This window comes from Mus musculus, chromosome 4, assembly GCF_000001635.26.
Source record: "Mus musculus strain C57BL/6J chromosome 4, GRCm38.p6 C57BL/6J".
Lineage (NCBI taxonomy): Eukaryota > Metazoa > Chordata > Mammalia > Rodentia > Muridae > Mus > Mus musculus.
In genome coordinates, this window is record NC_000070.6 from 113,744,872 (window position 1) to 113,765,053 (window position 20,182).

The window sequence follows — 20,182 nt, forward strand, 5'->3', positions numbered from 1 at the left end:
GATTCTTGTCACAGAGAACTTTGGCAAGAATGTACCTTAATTTGTGGTTTATATTTTTGTGTCCTACATACATCACATATAGAGACAAATTTATTTAAGATATTTTCATGAAGACATAACACAATAAATTGCAGTTCTTGACCCTCACCAAAAAGAAATCATTTTTTCTGTGTCTATCCCAGACAATCTTGGTTTTTATTATCATCAGACATATATAACATTGTACTTGTATCTATGTTAAGTCTTCAATACAAGAAGAGAAAAATCACGATGTCTGTTGTTCTGCATTATATAAGTTAAAATATTAACTTTATGTTACATTCACATCATGGCCTAAAAATGAAAATTATATAATTTGAAGCCGAATGAAACAATGTATTTGATAGATAAACTGAAGGTAGAGTGAAAAGTTTGGAAAGAGAAGCAAGAGAAAATGGAAGAGGGAGAGGACACAGAATAAGAGGAAGGAGAAGAATGAGGAATAGAAACGCATGGCTTGGAGAAACTACAAGTTCTAAAAGGTCTCATAGATGTGGAAGATGGTAGTATAGTGGTAGATTTGCTTATTCTAGGCACACAGCATGAATTCTTAATAATCGAGTTGTGTTTTCATTGCTGGAACATTTGTGGGTTGTATATGTAACACAAGAAATTTGCACTTGCTGGGCGTGGTGGCACACGCCTTTAATCCCAGAACTTGGGAGGCAGAGGCAGGTGGATTACTGAGTTCAAGGCCAGCCTGGTCTACAAAGCGAGTTCCAGGACAGCCAGAGCTATACAGAGAAACCCTATCTTGAAAAACCACCTGAGGTAAAAAGTCAGTGCCCCTCAACTCCTGAACAGGGCTTGAGCAGCAATATGGGCAACAAGAGGATGGATTTGAAGGTGACTAGGTTTGAGAAGCCTACAGAGAATGGCAGAGAGGCATCTACACTGGAGAGAATCTTTCTGTGTTCTCTTCCCCTTATACTTCACTCCCCACACTGCTTCCTACCCCCAAACAGGGACACATACAATGTGGGATTTTACACTCAGCTCCTCCATGTGAACAAAGCATCAGGAAACAAAGGTACAAAGGTCTCTGGACTACGTAACTCATTGATATAAAAACAGAAATATAACTTTTGACAAGTAAACATGGGAAATTTGGCCTGTAGTTCTGAACAAGATAGGGAATATTAGTCACTGATTCCAAGTACAGAAAGCTCTGATAAATGCCTGCTGTGTATAGTTATTAATTAATGGAAGTCTGTTTCTCCAGATACAGAGTGTAACATATAGATATTAAAATATATATTAATTTATAAACATCTGTGAATCAAGGAAGAGAGCTCTTCTTCTTGTAGAAGAGCATGGCTGCTCTAGGCTGAGAGTTTAACAATTAAAATCTAGCTGCTTCACATTGGCAGATATTAGTGAAAGTTTGAATTAATTGCTTTAAAAATGGTATAATGATATATTGCTCTAATAAGTCTTACAGGATACCTATATTTTGTCTAATGTAGGCTACATGGGAATTTTGGGTTTAAATCCTGGTTTGACAAGGTTACTCATATAAACAGGTATAGATAGACATGTGAATCAGTTTAATAAAGTCTGCAGGAGACTTATATTCTCTAACATCAACTCCACAAGAATGTGGGGTTAATATCCTGATATGACAAATGAGAAAAGCCTAAATAGGCTAAACTGTGTGTGATTTTGAGTATTGTGTTTGTTTTATTGTTCCTCTGAGACAACCAGCAAGCTACTGGTTTTCATGATTACTGGTTGAAGGATATTCTGATTTGGGAAAAAGATTTATCTTTGTATTTTTGGAAAAGGTGATTAAGGTTTTTACAGCTTCCAGAGTTATTTGGATCATATTTTATAGAGGAAGACTCCCTGAAGTAGTAGAATTCAGAGAATAGAACTAAAAAGTTATCTTGATGATATTAACATGTTTTTCAATTTCTATTTGATATTTTGTTCATTTACATTTCAAATGCTATCCCAAAAGTCCACAATACCCTCCCAGTGCCCTGCTCCCCTATCTACCCACACCTACTTCTTGCCTCTGGCATTCCCCTGTACTGGGGCATATAAAGTTTGCAAGACCAAGGGACCTCTCTTCTCATTGATGACCGAATAGGCCATCTTCTGATTCATATGCAGCTAGAGACAGGAGCTCTGTGGGTACTGGTTAGTTCATACTGTTGTTCCACCTTTAGGGTTGCAGACCACTTCAGCTCCTTGGGTACTTTCTCTAGCTCCTCCTTTGGGGGCCATGAGTTCCATCCAACAGATGACTATGAGCATCCACTTCTGTATATTCCAGGCACTGCCTTGCCTCACAAGAGACAGGTGGTATAACAGAAACCTTTCAATGAAAGCATGTGCCATATACCATAGTGTCTGCATTTGGTGGATGATTATGGGATGGATACCCGGACGGGGATGTCTCTGGATGGTCTATCCTTTCTTCTCAGCTCCAAAGTTTGTCTATGTAACTCCTTCCATGGGTATTTTGTTCCCTATTCTAAGAAGGAATGAAGTATCCATGCATTGTCTTCCTTCTTCTTGATTTTCTTGTATTTTACAAATTGTATCTTGGGTATTCTAAGTTTAAGATCTATTATCCACTTATCATTGAGTAAATATCAAGTGAGTTCTTTTGTGGTTGGGTTACCTCACTCAGGATGATATCCTCCAGATACGTCCATTTGCCTAAGAATTTCATAAATTCTTAGAAGCTGAGTAGTATATATTGTGTAATTGTACCACATTTCCTGTATCCATTCCTCTGTTGAGGGACATCTGGGTTCTTTCCAACTTCTGGCTATTGTAAATATGGCTGATATGAATATAGTGGAACATGTGTCCTTATTACCAGTTGGAACATCTTCTGGGTATATGCCCAAAAGAGGTATTGCTGGATCTTCCGGTAATGCTATATCCAATTTTCTGAGAAACTGCCAGACTGATTTCCAGAGTGGTTGTACAAGCTTGCAATCATGCCACCAATGGAGGAGTGTTCCTCTTTCTCCACATCCTTGCCAGCATCTGCTGTCACATGAATTTTTGATGATAGCCATTCTGACTGGTGTGAGGCAGAATCTCAGGGTTGTTTTGATTTCCATTTCCCTGATGATTACAGAAGTTGAACATTCTTTCAAGTGCTTCTCAGCCCTTTGGTATTCTTCAGTTGAGAATTCTTTGTTTAGCATTGTACCCCATTTATTAACGGAATTATTAGAATTTCTGGAGTTCAACTTCTTGAGCTCTTTGTATATATTGGATATTAGCCCCCTATCAGTTTGAGGATTCATAAAAAAATTCTTTCCCACTCTGTTGGTGACCTTTTAGTCTTATTGACAGTATCTTTTGCCTTTCAGAAGCTTTGTAATTTTATGAGGTCCCATTTGTCGATTCTTGATCTTAGAGCACAGCCATTACTGTTCTGTTCAGGAATTTTTCCCCTGTGCCCATATCTTCGAGGCTTTTCCCCACTTTCTCCTCAATAAATTTCAGTTTTATATGTAGTTCTCTGATCCACTTAGACTTGAGCTTTGTAAAAGAAGATGAGAATGGATCAATTCACATTCTTTTATATGATTTTCTTCAATTTCTTTCTTCAATAACTTGAAGTTCTTATTATACAGATCTTTTGCTTCCTTAGTTAGAGTCACACCAAAGCATTTTTATTGTTTGTGACTATTGTGAAGGGTGTTGTTTCCCTAATTTCTTTCTCAGTCTGTTTATCCTTTTGTAGAGAAAGGCCACTGATTTGTTTGAGTTAATTTTATATCCGGCTTCTGCACTGAAGCTGTTTATCAGGTTTAAATTTCTCTGGTGGAATTTTTAGAGTCACTTACTTATACTATCATATCATCTGAAAATATTGATATTTTGACTTCTTCCTTTCCAACTTGTATCCCCTTGATCTTTTGTTGTTGAATTGCTTTGTCTAGGACTTCAAGTACTATATAAAATAGGTAGGGAGAAAGTGGGCAGACTTTTCTTGTCCCTGAATTTAGTGGGATTGCTTCCAGCTTCTCTCCATTTAGTTTGATGTTGGCTACTGGTTTGCTGTATACTGCTTTAGTTATGATTAGGTATGATCCTTGAATTCCCAATCTTTCCATGACTTTTTATCATGAAGGGGTGTTAAATTTTGTCAAATGAATTCTCAGCAGCTAACGAGATGATCATGTGATTTTTGTTGTTGAGTTTGTTTATATAGTGTATTACCTTGATGGATTTCCATATATTAAACCATCCCTGAATCCCTGGGATGAAGCCTACTTGGTCATGATGGAGGATCATTTTGATGTGTTCTTAGATTCGGTTAGTGAGATTTTTATTGAGTATTTTTGCATTGATACTCATAAGGGAAATTGGTCTAAAGTTCCCTTTCTTTTTTTGGATCTTTGTGTTGTTTAAGTATAAGGGTAATCATAGCTTCAGAGAATGAATTGGGTAGAGCATCTTTTGTTTCTATTTTGTATTATGAAGAGAATTGGAATTAGGTCTTCTTTGAAGGTCTGATAGAACTCTGCACAAAACCCATCTGGTCCTGGGCTTTTTTTGGTTGGGAGACTACTAATGACTGATTCTATTTCATTAGAGGAAATGGGACGATATAGATAGTTAATCTGATACTCATTTAATTTTGGTACCTGGTAGCTGTCTAGGAAATTGTCCATTTAATCCAGGTTTTCCAGTTTTGTTGAGTATAGCCTTTTGTAGTATTATCTGTTGATGTTTTGGATTTCCTTTGGGTTCTGTTGTTATGTCTGCTTTTTCATTTCTGATTTTGTTAATTAGGACAATGTGCCTGTGCCCTCTAGTTAGTCTAGCTGAGGGTTTTTCTATGTTGTTGATTTTCTCAAAGAACCAGCTCCTGGTTTGGTTGATTCTTTTTTTTTTTTTTTTTTTTTTTTAGTAGCTCAAAGATATTTTTATTAATCATTTTATTGGTTTACATTTTAAATGATATCCCTCTTCCCGGTTGCCCCTCCACCCCTCATACCATCTCCCATCTCTCCCCTTCCCTTTGCTTCTATGGGGGTGCTCCTCCACTTATTCACCCACTCCTGCCTCACTGCTGTAGCATCTCCCTGCACTGGATCAAACCTCCACAGGACCAAGGGCCTCCCCTCCCTTGGATGTCATATAAGGACACCCTCTGCTACATATGTATCAGGAGCCATGGATCCTTCCATGTATACTCTTTGTTTGGTGGTTTAGTTTCTGGGAGCTCTGGGTAGTCTGATTAGTTGATACTGTTCTTCCTATAGGTTGAAATCCCCTTCAGCTCCTTCAGTTCTTCCATTGTGGTCCCCTTCAGCTATTCTGTTGTGGTCCCTGGGCTCTATTTGATGGTTTATTGTGAGTGTCTATATCTATATTGGTCATGTTCAGATACTGTCTCACCTAGGGAACCATCTCATCTGCAGACTCCAAACCCTGACACTATTGCTGATGCCAAGGATCTCTTGTTCACAGGAGCCTGTCCCTGAGAGGATTTACCATCACCTGACAAATACAGATACAGATACTCAAATATATTTTTTAAAAAGCTAATTAGTAGACCATTTGGGAATGAAGGGTTAGATCATCATTAAACAAATAAGAACAAAGTCTCAGATACAGAGTGGTAACAGTGATAAGCTAAGAATGGTACTTAAAAATTGAAATCATTTGAAAAACATTTAAGATACTGCAGGGTAATACCAATAATATGCCGTGTTCTTTTTTTTTTTTTTTTTTTTTTTTTTTTTTTTTTTTTTTTTTTTTACTATGTTAATATTTTATTTATTTTTTTTTAACAATTTATATTTTATTTTATTTTTTTTTTCCATTTTTTATTAGGTATTTAGCTCATTTACATTTCCAATGCTATACCAAAAGTCCCCCATACCCACCCACCCCCACTCCCCTACCCACCCACTCCCCCTTTTCGGCCCTGGCGTTCCCCTGTACTGGGGCATATAAAGTTTGCGTGTCCAATGGGCCTCTCTTTCCAGTGATGGCCGACTAGGCCATCTTTTGATACATATGCAGCTAGAGTCAAGAGCTCAGGGGTACTGGTTAGTTCATAATGTTGTTCCACCTATAGGGTTGAAGATCCCTTTAGCTCCTTGGGTACTTTCTCTAGCTCCTCCATTGGGAGCCCTGTGATCCATCCATTAGCTGACTGTGAGCATCCACTTCTGTGTTTGCTAGGCCCCGGCATAGTCTCACAAGAGACAGCTACATCTGGGTCCTTTCAGTAAAATCTTGCTAGTGTGTGCAATGGTGTCAGCATTTGGATGCTGATTATGGGGTGGATCCCTGGATATGGCAGTCTCTATATGGTCCATCCTTTCATCTCAGCTCCAAACTTTGTTTCTGTAACTCCCTCCATGGGTGTTTTGTTCCCACTTCTAAGGAGGGGGCATAGTGTCCACACTTCAGTCTTCATTTTTCTTGAGTTTCATGTGTTTAGGAAATTGTATCTTATATCGTGGGTATCCTAGGTTTTGGGCTAATATCCACTTATCAGTGAGTACATATTGTGTGAGTTCCTTTGTGAATGTGTTACCTCACTCAGGATGATGCTCTCCAGGTCCATCCATTTGGCTAGGAATTTCATAAATTCATTCTTTTTAATAGCTGAGTAGTACTCCATTGTGTAGATGTACCACATTTTCTGTATCCATTCCTCTGTTGAGGGGCATCTGGGTTCTTTCCAGTTTCTGGCTATTATAAATAAGGCTGCTATGAACATAGTGGAGCATGTGTCCTTCTTACCAGTTGGGGCTTCTTCTGGATATATGCCCAGGAGAGGTATTGCTGGATCCTCCGGTAGTACTATGTCCAATTTTCTGAGGAACCGCCAGACTGATTTCCAGAGTGGTTGTACAAGCCTGCAATCCCACCAACAATGGAGGAGTGTTCCTCTTTCTCCACATCCACGCCAGCATCTGCTGTCACCTGAATTTTTGATCTTAGCCATTCTCACTGGAGTGAGGTGGAATCTCAGGGTTGTTTTGATTTGCATTTCCCTGATGATTAAAGATGTTGAACATTTTTTCAGGTGCTTCTCTGCCATTCGGTATTCCTCAGGTGAGAATTCTTTGTTCAGTTCTGAGCCCCATTTTTTAAGGGGGTTATTTGATTTTCTGAGGTCCACCTTCTTGAGTTCTTTATATATGTTGGATATTAGTCCCCTATCTGATTTAGGATAGGTAAAGATCCTTTCCCAGTCCGTTGGTGGTCTTTTTGTCTTATTGACAGTGTCTTTTGCCTTGCAGAAACTTTGGAGTTTCATTAGGTCCCATTTGTCAATTCTCGATCTTACAGCACAGGCCATTGCTGTTCTGTTCAGGAATTTTTCCCCTGTGCCCATATCTTCAAGGCTTTTCCCCACTTTCTCCTCTATAAGTTTCAGTGTCTCTGGTTTTATGTGGAGTTCCTTGATCCACTTAGATTTGACCTTAGTACAAGGAGATAAGTATGGATCGATTCACATTCTTCTACATGATAACAACCAGTTGTGCCAGCACCAATTGTTGAAAATGCTGTCTTTCTTCCACTGGATGGTTTTGGCTCCCTTGTCAAAGATCAAGTGACCATAGGTGTGTGGGTTCATTTCTGGGTCTTCAATTCTATTCCATTGGTCCACTTGTCTGTCTCTATACCAGTACCATGCAGTTTTTATCACAATTGCTCTGTAGTAAAGCTTTAGGTCAGGCATGGTGATTCCACCAGAGGTTCTTTTATCCTTGAGAAGAGTTTTTGCTATCCTCGGTTTTTTGTTATTCCAGATGAATTTGCTAATTGCTCCTTCTAATTCGTTGAAGAATTGAGTTGGAATTTTGATGGGGATTGCATTGAATCTGTAGATTGCTTTTGGCAAGATAGCCATTTTTACAATGTTGATCCTGCCAATCCATGAGCATGGGAGATCTTTCCATCTTCTGAGATCTTCTTTAATTTCTTTCTTCAGGGACTTGAAGTTTTTATCATACAGATCTTTCACTTCCTTCGTTAGAGTCACGCCAAGATATTTTATATTATTTGTGGCTATTGAGAAGGGTGTTGTTTCCCTAATTTCTTTCTCAGCGTGTTTATTCTTTGTGTAGAGAAAGGCCATTGACTTGTTTGAGTTAATTTTATATCCAGCTACTTCACCGAAGCTGTTTATCAGGTTTAGGAGTTCTCTGGTGGAATTTTTAGGGTCACTTATATATACTATCATATCATCTGCAAAAAGTGATATTTTGACTTCCTCTTTTCGAATTTGTATCCCCTTGATCTCCTTTTGTTGTCGAATTGCTCTGGCTAATACTTCAAGTACTATGTTGAAAAGGTAGGGAGAAAGTGGGCAGCCTTGTCTAGTCCCTGATTTTAGTGGGATTGCTTCCAGCTTCTCTCCATTTACTTTGATGTTGGCTACTGGTTTGCTGTAGATTGCTTTTATCATGTTTAGGTATTGGCCTTGAATTCCTGATCTTTTTAATGGTTCTTTTTGTTTCCACTTGGTTGATTTCAGCCCTAAGTTCGATTATTTTGTGCTGTCTCCTCCTCTTTGGTGAATATGCTTCTTTAGTTCTAGAGCTTCTAGGTGTGCTGTCAGGCTGCTAGTGTATGCTCTCTCTACTTTTTTTTTTTTTTTTTTTTTTTTTTTTTTTTTTTGGTGAGGCACTCAGGGCTATGTATCTTCCTCTTAGGACTGCCTTTATTGTGTCCCATAAGTATGGGTATATTGTAGCTTCATTTTCATTAAAGTCTAAAAAGTCTTTAATTTCTTCCTTTATTTCTTCCTTGACCAAGGTATCATTGAGCAGAGTGTTGTTCAACTTCAATTTGTATGTTGGCTTTCTATTATTTATGCAGTTATTGAAGATCAGCCTTAGTCTGTGGTGATCTGATAGGATGCATGGGACAATTTCAATATTTTTGTATCTGTTGAGGCTTGTTTTCTGACCTATTATATGGTCAATCTTGGAGGATGTACCATGAAATACAGAGAAGAAGGTATGTCCTTTTGTTTTAGGTTAAAATGTTCTGTAGATATCTGTTAAATCCCCTTCTTTCATGAATTCTGTTTGTTTCCATGTGTCTCTCTTTAATTTCTGTTTCCAGGATATGTCCATTTATAAGAGTTGTGTGTTGAAGTCTCCCACTATTATTGTGTAAGGTGCAATGTGTGCTTTGAGCTTTACTAAAATTTCTTTAATGAATGTGGCTGTCCTTGCATTTGGAGCATAGATATTCAGGAATGAAAGTTTGTCTTGGTAGATTTTATGTTTGATGATTATAAAGTGCCCCTCCTTTTCTTTTTTGATAACTTTGGGTTGGAAGTCAATTTTACTCAATATTACAATGGCTACTCCAGCTGGTTTCTTCAGACCATTTGCGGGAAAATTGTTTTCCAGCCTTTCACTCTTAGGTAGTGTCTGTCTTTTTCCCTGAAGTGGGTTTCCAGTATGCCTGAGTGTAAGTAACAGACAACCGTCCAGATTGCTTAATGTAGACAGTTGGCTTTCAAAATATCAAAAGTCTACAGATGTGATGTTTAATATTATTTATTCAGTTGTTGAGACTAGTCTGCTCCTGACAGTTTCCTCTGTCATGGGTTCAAAGAAAAATTAGAGCGTCTTTGAATAACTCCAGTTTTGGTGAAACAGCTACTGGAAACAATTGCTGCATTTCATTTACAGACATAATACTGTCCTAAAAAAGGACACAATTACAGGTTAAGATAACTTGATTATGCCAAGACAGTGTAGGATAGTTCTTATTATTCCTGTTTCTATAAGTCTGTCAGACTACCCTGGCCTCTTGGCAGAAGATGGAGGCTCCAATGTGTAGAAGTAAGGGACTGCAAGTGATCAACAGTCTGTAATAATTGGCTAAGTTTTGGAAGCTCTGTTGGGCTTCCTATATATTTTTAGTTAAAATCAGTCGTTCTTGGATTTCTAATGGGGTTGAAAAATTCTATAGTCTCCTAGCCAACACAGGATTTTTACTTTGAGAGGAACAGTTTTTGAGGATGGTTTTCAGATGGCATTCATTCTAAAGTCAATAAATAGGCAAATTTAGAATTATAAGTCTTTAAGTAGGAATCAATGACAGAGGTTCAATTTAATTAACAAAGATGACGGACTTGGTTTTAAGTCTCTTGTATTTTATAAATTACAAAATAGTAATAGCTGTGTTCAATTATATCTGAGATAAAATAATCTTTTAATTGGACCAAAATGTGGAAGCATTGTGCATTACCCTGAAGATGATTCTATTTGATGTTAATTCCTTTCTCCTCTGAGGAGTTGGGAACAAGGACTGATTCACCACTCAGGTGATTTCCTGCAAATATCCCCAGCTTAATTTGTAAAATAAGGGCGAGATTATGACTAAACAGATAAAGGGAAGGTGGATGGAAAGTTGGTAAAGAGAAGGAGAAAAACAGAAGATGGAGAGAATGAAGAGGAGGAGGAAGAAGAAGAAAAGCAGAGAAGCACATGGCCTGGAGAAACCTCAAGTTCCAAAGGGTCTCATATATGTGGAAGATGGTAGTGTATTGGTAGATAGGCCCAATCTAGACACCCAGCACATATTCGAATTAATTCAGTTGTCTATTCATTACGAGTTCATGTTTGTATTGGATATTTACTGCAACACAATGCTATTCATGCATATCATATTCTCATGCACAGTTGCTTACATATTTGTTCACAGATGTCAAATACTCTCTGATGAATGGCCACTTTGAATTGAGCTATGTTCTTCATTCACAACCAGCATAATGGATTGGGTACTGTTTCCTTAAAGATTTCGTCGTAGTATCTGTGTTAGAAGCATCCAACAAACTTCCATCCAGGTAATGAAAACTTATGCATTGACAAAACATTCCACAAAGTATTTCCAGTGGTTTTTAAACAAGATTTTGACATGGTGAATGACTTTTTAACCTACCCTATACAATAAGTCATCCTTACAAACTTTTCATGGATTAATGATTGTTATAATTAAGGACAATAAAGCAAACATTTCTCTTTTCTGCTCTCTAAAAGCGACAGTAGATTGCAGCTCTTTAAACCAATTAAAATTGTTGCTTAGATAAGAGGAAAGGCAATTGAAACAAAAAAAAAACTGTAATGGAAATACTCATTAATATTTACCACTTCAACTCTAAAATCTATTAACATTCAAAGTTTTCCCTTTTACTTTTTCATAAAATAAGCAGGGATTTCCCAAGGGATGGCAGAATTATCTATGTTTTTCTCCATTTTCTCTTCAAACATATAGTAAATCTTCTATCATATTTCCTTTGTCTACAGATATTGATATACTAATACAGCATTGGGAGGTAACCATTTCTGTGGCAGGGCACTTGGCATTTAAGCCATTGATCCTTCTTTAAATTTGGTATCTTCTTTCTGTTTACACCCTGTGTTTGTAAAGTAGGAAAAGCCTTTAGTTGTTTTTGAGAATATATATCAATATCTTCCCCTTAATCCCCAATCATTTCCCCCTACTTTTCAACTTGGTATGTTCCTTGTTTCACAGGAATATCAACCTGTGTCCCCAAATGTTAGGAAATATCTACTCTCCATACATGTATGAGCATGCCATAGATATAAGACCTCTATTTTGACACTTGAAATTCTTCTCATAAATATTAAATTTAACACATTTTTTTGTTCCTGATAACTTTCTATTACCTATGAACTTGTTATAAACCTTTTATATTGGCCAGGGTATATTACAAACTTTCTAGGAAATCAAAGTTTCATAAGCTTCTATTTCAATCAAGCCTTCTATTTCAGTGCCATTTAGTTATAAATTTTATTCGGTATTTGATCAAAAGATCTCAATTTTAAAATATTTTCTTGTACTTCCAAACACCCTTGTTCTTTCACCTGTAGCAAAAGTTCATCCTAGATAGGGATACAGTGGCATCAGGAAAATCCCAATAATACCATTAAATTTTCTTTACACACGTTTTCACTGGTTTTAATTTCACACTGGTTTTAATTCTATTTTGAAATCTTCATTGACCATACCTGTATGCACATTGGAGTTTTGAATACTTGTTTGAATAATATCCAACAACACCTTTTTTGTCCCTGTAGGCAAAAGACCATACATTGAATTAGATTCTGTTTTTATACCATTGAAGTTTGGGGGGATAGAGTAAGATGTTTTCTGTTGCCATGTCTAGAGCAGCACTGACTGGCACAGCATATGTTAGATCTTCATTATTATATTGAGGTAATTTTCAATGAAAATTCTTTCCTAGCAAACAAATGGAAACAGTTGGATTTTTCACTTTGAGTCCTTCAGCTAGGTCTTCATTTCATTTTCTGATGTTAGGAAAATGTGTTGTTTATCTATCTTGGACTTATGCTCTTTGTCCCAACGCTAGTACTTGTCTCATAAAATAAACATACATGGAATGTAGACTTTCATTTTCATTTATACCCAGGACAAACTTTGCCTTAGAGATGTCTTGTTCACTATTATGTCAAATGAACAAATTTTTCACAATAAAAGCACTGGACATTTTGACACCAGATACCTATATCAGATTGTACATAATTTATTTTAAAAGAAACATATTTCTTAAAACTGGATTTCTAAACATGTAAATGTCAGGGTTCTCTAGGTGTACAATGACCTAGTATAGTACCATGATACATTTTAGAACGAATATCAGATGTATCCCTCTCCATTCCACCATAGGCCATGCCTCAGCCTTTAATGATCTAAGTATTTGTACAAGGTATTCACATTTTTCAAATACCAACATCCATATCATAACCGGCCTTGTGTCTGGATATCCTATAATTTTGTTCATGGCTGTGACAAATATTAATTAAATATCAGTGAAGGTTTCGACAGAGATTGTACAATTTTTGCAAATAAAATAAGAATTTTCCTTGCTCATCAAGCTTTTCCCCAGGCACTTAAACCTTCAAAGCCATTTTGTTCTTTCTATTTCTGCATGATCTAATTGTATCTGAATTTTGGATTTCAGAGTATTGCCCTTGAATTGACACCTGCTGTCTGTTTATCATTAATCTACATGGTTGGCTTCATAGATCAGTTATCCCAGCTGGTACATAGCATTTGATATTTTAGTGAAAATTTCCCTAGCATGCCATATGTCACGTTTTTAGGGGGTGAACCTGGCAGACCATTTTTTTCTACCTTCTCCTCTATGTATCCCATCTTGATTGAATCAACTCTTCTTAGAAATCAAACTAAATAAAATTTAAGACACTCAGATCTGTCAAAGCCTGTTCCATCTCTCAATGATCACATCATACCTATGCTCTCAGCAAATTTGATGAAGTTCAGAGACAGAATCAAATTATTTCTATATTTGTGATTCTGTGACCAACTAATAACAGTTTTGTAATTTGGTCACTTTTTAGAACAGAGTTTTCTAAAGTTCTACTAGTAAAAATAGGGGCTACAGTGACAAAATATAAATAAAGGCATTCAGAAAGATTCATCCCCAACTGCTTATATGATGGCCATACTGCATCAATTGAAGACATCTATATTAAGTGTGTAAGTGAAAACTTTGCCAAGAATGTACATGAGTTTGTGGTATTTATTTTTGTGGCCTATATGCATCACATATAGGGGTGAATTTACTTAAGATATTTTCATGAAGGCATATCACAATAAATTGCAGTTCTTGACCCTCACCAAAATATCATTTTTCTCTCTCTATCGGGTTGCCTTCACCTCTTACACAATCTTGTTTTTTATATTAACATCAAACATATATCACAATGTACTTCTATCTATGTTAAATCTTCAATCCAAGAAGAGAAAAATCATGAAATCTGTTGTTCTGCACTATATGTTAAAATATTAATTTTAAGCTGAGTTCACCTCATGGCCTAACAATGAAATTTATATACTTTAGAGGAGAATGAAACATTATATTGGGCAGAAAAAGGGAAGGTGGGGTGGAAACTAGGGAAAGAGAAGACAGAGAAAATGTAAGAGGGAGAAAACACAGAGGAAAGGGAAGAAGAAGAAAATAGGAGCAGAAAATCTTAGCCTGGAGAAACCTCAAGTTCTAAAGGGTATCATAGGTGTGGATGATGGTATTGTAGTGGTTGATCTGCCCACTTTAGGCCCAGGGGATGTATTATATTAATTAATTGAGTAAATTAATGGCCTTCCTGGGCCATTTTTGGATGAGAGAATAACCACAACAAAATAGTGCCCAACGTATTGATTTGAACTCAACTTCCCTGAGATAAAAATTCACTGCCCCCATACACCTGAATGTTCTTGGGCAGAGATATAGGCTGCAGCAGGGTGGAATTGAAAGTTGCTGGGTTTGAGGATCCTACAGATAGATTGGCAGAGAGGCATCTACACTGGATGAGAGACATTAGGTGTTCTCTTCCACTTATATTTCATTCCCCAAACTGCCTTCCCCATATCAAACAATGACAGAAAATGTGGGTCTTTTTACATTCAGCTCCTCCCTATAAATAAAGAATCAGGAAACAAAGGTACAAAGTTCTCTGGTCCAGGTAACTCATTGATATAAAAAGAAAAATATAACCATTTGATACTTAAAGATGGGAAATTTTACATGCAGTTCAAAACTAGAAAAGGAATATTAATAACTGACTCCAAGCAGAGAGAGAGAGCAGTGCTATGATCAGGTGTTAATTAACTGAAGTCTGTTTCTCCAGATAGAGAGCATAACAGAGAGATATTATAATAGGTGTTAATTAAATAAATGTCTGTGTCTCAAGGTAGAGAGCACAACAAATAGATGGTATAACAGGATGGCTGCTCTAGGCAGAAAGTTTAACAGTTAACTAGCTGCTTCTAGGATTAAAGACGTGGTGGTACACGCCTTTAATCCTAGGACTTGGGAGGCAGAGACAGGCTGATTTCTGAGTTCGAGGCCAGCCTGGTCTACAAAGTGAGTACCAGGAGAGCCAGGGCTACACAGAGAAACCCTGTCTCAAAAACAAAACAAAACAAAACAAAAAGCAAACCAACAACAAAAAAAAATTTAGCTGCTTGTTATAGGCAGATATTTGTGAAAGTTTGAATTAATTGCTTTAAAAATGCTATAAAGATATATTGCTCTAATAATCTTACAGGATACACATATTCTGTATAATGTAGGCTCCATGTGAATTTTGGGTTAAAATCCTGGTTTGACAAGCTGCCTCCAATAAACAGGTATAGATAGACCAATCAATTTAATAAGGACTGCAAGGAGACTCATATTCTCTACCATTGTCTCCACAGGAATGTGTGGTTAATATCTTTACATGACAAAGTAGAAAGGCCTAAATAGGCTAAAATATGTGTGATTTTGAGTATTATGGTTATTTTATTGTTCTTTTGGGACAAAGAGCTAACTACAGCTTTTCCTGATTACCAGTTGAAGGATAGGCTGATTTGGGGAATAGGTTTTGTTTTTGTGTTTTTGGAAAAGGTGTTAAAGTATTTTCAGCTTCCAGAGTTATATGGATCCTATCTGAAAGAGGGAGACTCCCTGAAGATCTAGATTCTAGAGAATAAAACAAAATGGTTACCTTGATAATACTAAAATTTTGTTTTGAGATTTATATATTACAGAATATACAGCCTTGGTGAATTTCATCATCAGACATGCTGAATTAGCCTGCCTGAACTCCTGATGTCTTGGTTTTTTATCCAGATCCATTCAAGATACAGACATCAGAGACAATCGTTGGTGTGGCCTAATTAAGGCCAACAAATTTCCCCATTTCCCTACTCTTCTTTCTCCTTTCAAAAATATCTCAACACTGATATTCACCTTGAAGAAGTTATGAAGAGTCTTCATCTAAGTTCTCTAGTCCTTAAGGACAGGGGTTGCTTATTACCGGTTCTCTTGGAACCTAAAACTTTTGAAGTGCAAGGCTTTGACACCCCACCCCCCCGTCATTTTATTGCTGTTATTATAAACGGCTCAGAGATATTTATGCCTGTGAGTTAAAGGTCAAATAGGAAATTGATGGTCCTGTACTTATTGTTAGGGTGTTTTCAGTTGTTTTAATCAGAAATGACTGAGAGTAAATAACAGAGAACATTTCAAATAACTTTACCTAGATAGTTGGTTTTCCCAAACATCAGAAGTCCACAGAATGTGACGTTTAATATTATTTATTAAGTTGTTATTGAGAATAGTTTTCCCTGTCTTAGATTCAAAAGAGAAACTGAGCATTTTTGAGATACTCTAGTTGTGGCGAAACAGCCACTAAGAATAATTTGCCTCATTTCATCTACAGACATAATACTGTCCAAGGAAAGGACACAATTATAGGTTAAGACAGCTGGATTATGCTGAGAGAGAGAGTAAATTTGGTCTTAATATTCCTGTTTCGCTAAGCATGTCAGATGACCTCGGCCAGTAGTCTGAAGAAGGATGGTATAAAGTGTTGAAATAAGTGACTGTCCAAGTGATCAGCAGTTTCTATAAATTGGCTAAAATCTGAAGCTGTGTTATTCTTCCTTTATATTTTCAATTAATATCATTCATTCTTGCATTTCTGATGCAGTTGAAAAACTACATATTCTCCTAGCCAACCCAGGATTTTTACTTTGAAAGAAACAGGTTTGAAGAATGGTTTTAAGATGGCATTCAATCTAAAGCAAAGACATAGCCAGATGTAGAATTATAAGTCTTTAAATAAGACTAGATGACAGAGGTTCTATTTAATTAACAAAGATGAGGCACTGTTAGGTCCCTTGCACATTATAAATTACAAAATAGTAATAGCTGTGTTCAATTATGTCTGAGATAAACTAGTCTTCCAATTGGTCAGAAAGTGGTAATTGTTGTGCAAAGCCATGAGCTGATTATATTTGATGTTAATTCCATTCTCCTTGAGGAGCTGTGAACAAAGAATGAGTCAGCACTCATGTGATTTCCTGTAAACCTTTCTATCTTAATTTGTAAAATAAAGGAGAGCTGATGACTGAGCAGATAAAGGGAAGGTGGTGTGAAAAGTTGGAGAGAGAAGAAGAGAAAAATGGAAGAGGGAGAGGACACAGATGAGGGGGAGGAAGAAGAAATGCAGAGCAAAAGCAAATGGACTGGAGAAAACACAAGGTCTAAAGGGTATCATAGATGGGGAGGGTGGTAGTGTAGTGGTAGATTTGTACAAGCTAGGCACAATTCATCTATTCATATTAATTGAGCTTCTTTTCATTAACTGGGCATATTTGAGTTGGAGATTTAATTCAACACATTACTATTCATGCATACCATATTCTCATGTACAGTGGCTTATTTATGTGTTCAGAGACATCAAATACTAGTCCATGCATGGCCACTTTGAATTGGTGCATATTCTGCATTCAAACCCAGCAAAATGAATTGGATACTCTTTCCTTAAAGACTTTTCTGAAGTATCTGTGTTAGAAGCCGCCAACAAACTTCTATTCAAGTAATAAAAACTTATGCATTGACAAAATTATCCACAAAGTATTTCCAGTGGTTTTATGCACAAGATTTTGACATGGTGAAAGACGTTTCAACCTTCCCTATAGAAGAAGTCATTCTTTAATACTTATCATGGATTAATCATTTTTGTAATTAAGGACAATAAAACAAACCTTTTTCTTTCCTGCTCACTAAAAGGGACAGTAAAATGCAGACCTTTAAATCAATTACAATCACTGCTTAGATAAGAAGGAAGGTAAAGGAAAGAAAAGTCTGTAATGGGAATACTCATTAATGTTTACCACTTCAGCTCTAAAATCTATTAACATTCAAATATTTCCTTTTAATTTTTCATAGCATAAGTAGGGATTTGCCAAAAGGTGGTACAATCCTCTATGTACTTGCTATCCGGTTTCTCTTTTAATACATAGTCTATCTCCTATCTTATTTCCTTTCTGTACAGACATTGATCTATCAATACAGGATTGGGATTTAACCATTACTGTGGTAGGACTCTTGGCATTTAAGCCATTGATCCTCCTTTAAATTTGGACTCTCTGTTCCAGTTATGTCCTGTGTTTATAAAATAGGAAAGCCCTTGGGTTGTTTTTGAGGATATATATCAATATCTTCCCCTGAAGTCTCCATCATTGCCCCCTACATTTCATCTTGATATGTTACTTGTCTTACAGAAATGTTAACCTGTGTACTAAACGTTGGGAAAGTTCTAGTCCCCATACATTAATGGGCATGTGATGGATATAAGATGTCTAATTTGACACTTGAACTTCTCACACATATAAAACTTAACATTTTTTTGAAATTCCTGATAACTTTCTACTACATATAACTTGTTATAAATGTTTTAATTTTGCCACGCTGTATTACAAAATTTCTGGAAAGTCAAAGTTGATAAGCTCCTATTTCAATCAAGCCTCCTATTTCAATGTCATTTACTTCCAAATTTTATTTGGCCTAGGATCAAGAAGCTGAATATTAACATATTTTTTGTACTTCCAAACACTCTTGTTCTTTCACCTAGAGCAGATATTCATTGCAGCTAGGGATACAATAGTATCAGGAAAATCTCAATAATACCATTAAATTTTATTTATACACATTTTCACAGACCATGGGTTTTAATTCTATATTGAAATCTTCATTGACCATACCTAGATCCACACTGGAACTTTGAAGACTTGATTGAATAATTTTCACCAGCAACTTTTTTGTCCCTGTAGGCAAAAGACCATACATTGAATTAGCTTCTATTTCTATATCATTGAGGTTTGGGTGAATTGAGTAAGATTGCTAGGAGCCTCCTGGCACAGGCCAGGGTAGAGGTGGATTCACACAGTAGGACTCTGGTGATAGCTATAAAGTGTGATCATTTGGAGGCTTTCTAGCTCTCTCATTATACTGAAATGCTGATGATAACTTCTAAAAAGTACTAAAAATTGTCTTGTTCTTTATGAGGGTAAAAGACTGCTGGCTTAGGCATTTAGCACCTGTAGCCTTACAGTGGATGATTAAGCAATGCAGGATTTCTTCTATCTCAGCAGGAAATGCTGGGCTCTGACTTTCAACCTGCTAGTAGGAAGGTGCAGGAAGAGAAGACACTTAGGTACGTGATTATAGAGTTTATTGCCAAGTTGTAAAAAGTTTCCTATGAAAGCTATCTGAGGGGAAAAGCAGAAAGATCTTAAGTGAGTAAAGGGTAAACTTCTCTAAGTGGGAAAAGGGTAAAGAATCTAGACTAAGTGGGGAAAGGCAAAAAAGTCTCCTCTATTCATCTTAGTTCTCACTTTTCTTTGTCCTCAGTAATTATACATCTTTCAAAATACATGATCATCTGTTACAAAGTTCATCACAAGTTCACAAAAAAAATCAAATAATAAATTGAAATAGAAAATCACAACAGCAACTGTTTACATGAATATTCATTAGAAGTTATTATATGGCTAAACATCTATCATCTGTCTCATTTGCACAGGTTCACTGAAGGTTTAAAACCATAACTCAGTTATTAGTGAAGTTTTATCTTCTCTCTAACACATATAATAAATCATTAGTTCCATTTTAATGGCCTTTAGTTAATTGTTTTACAACCTCTTGGAATGTGCTCTGAGTAGGAGAAAATCTGGTTATCATCTAAGACGAAGAAATTGGTGACACATGAGAGACAGCAGAGTTCTCATTGCAGCTTTGACTATCAGGAAAAGATATAATAGCAGTCCCATTAATAAAAGAGCTTAAGAATCACAGATATAATTTTACTAATTCTTGTAGGATCACCATTAAGGTTTAAGTCATCTATTTGTCAATATAGCATCACTATAAGTTAGTACATCGTCGTGGATCTGCAGAGATCTGCTTCAAACGGGGTGTGCTCCTATGTAGTGATTGCTATATATGTTTAATAATAACAGGAAAAGCATATTTATTGCAGGAATCTTTCCTAAAATTAGTCGCACACAGTCTTACTTAATGAGGGCTCACCTGTAACAAATTATATAATAATCAGAGGCTTCTCACTTCAGGATGATCACCTGCTAGTTATTAGCTTGTTCCATTATGGCTCCTAACATAAGATGTTTATTTATTGCCATGTCTAGAGCAGCACTGCTTGGCATACCATATATTAGATATCAATATTTTGTTGAGGTATTTTTTACTGCAATTTTTTCCTAGCTAACAAAGGGCAATATCTTGCATTTTTTCAGTGTATGCCTCCAGCTAGGTCCTCAT

At 36.5% G+C, this 20,182-nt stretch overlaps 1 protein-coding gene across 2 annotated transcripts in view; it reads right to left on the reverse strand.

Annotated features, from left to right (window-relative positions):
- The window catches only part of Skint5 (selection and upkeep of intraepithelial T cells 5), a 521,613-nt gene that overhangs the window by 266,981 nt on the left and 234,450 nt on the right, over nt 1-20,182 (reverse strand). For both annotated transcript variants that reach the window (NM_001167878.1, NM_001167876.1), the window contains exons 24-25: nt 18,607-18,669; nt 12,036-12,098 (exon numbers count right to left, since the gene is read on the reverse strand). In NM_001167878.1, coding sequence (NP_001161350.1) covers nt 12,036-12,098; nt 18,607-18,669 — 126 coding nt within the window. The remainder of the gene's footprint in view (nt 1-12,035; nt 12,099-18,606; nt 18,670-20,182) is intronic.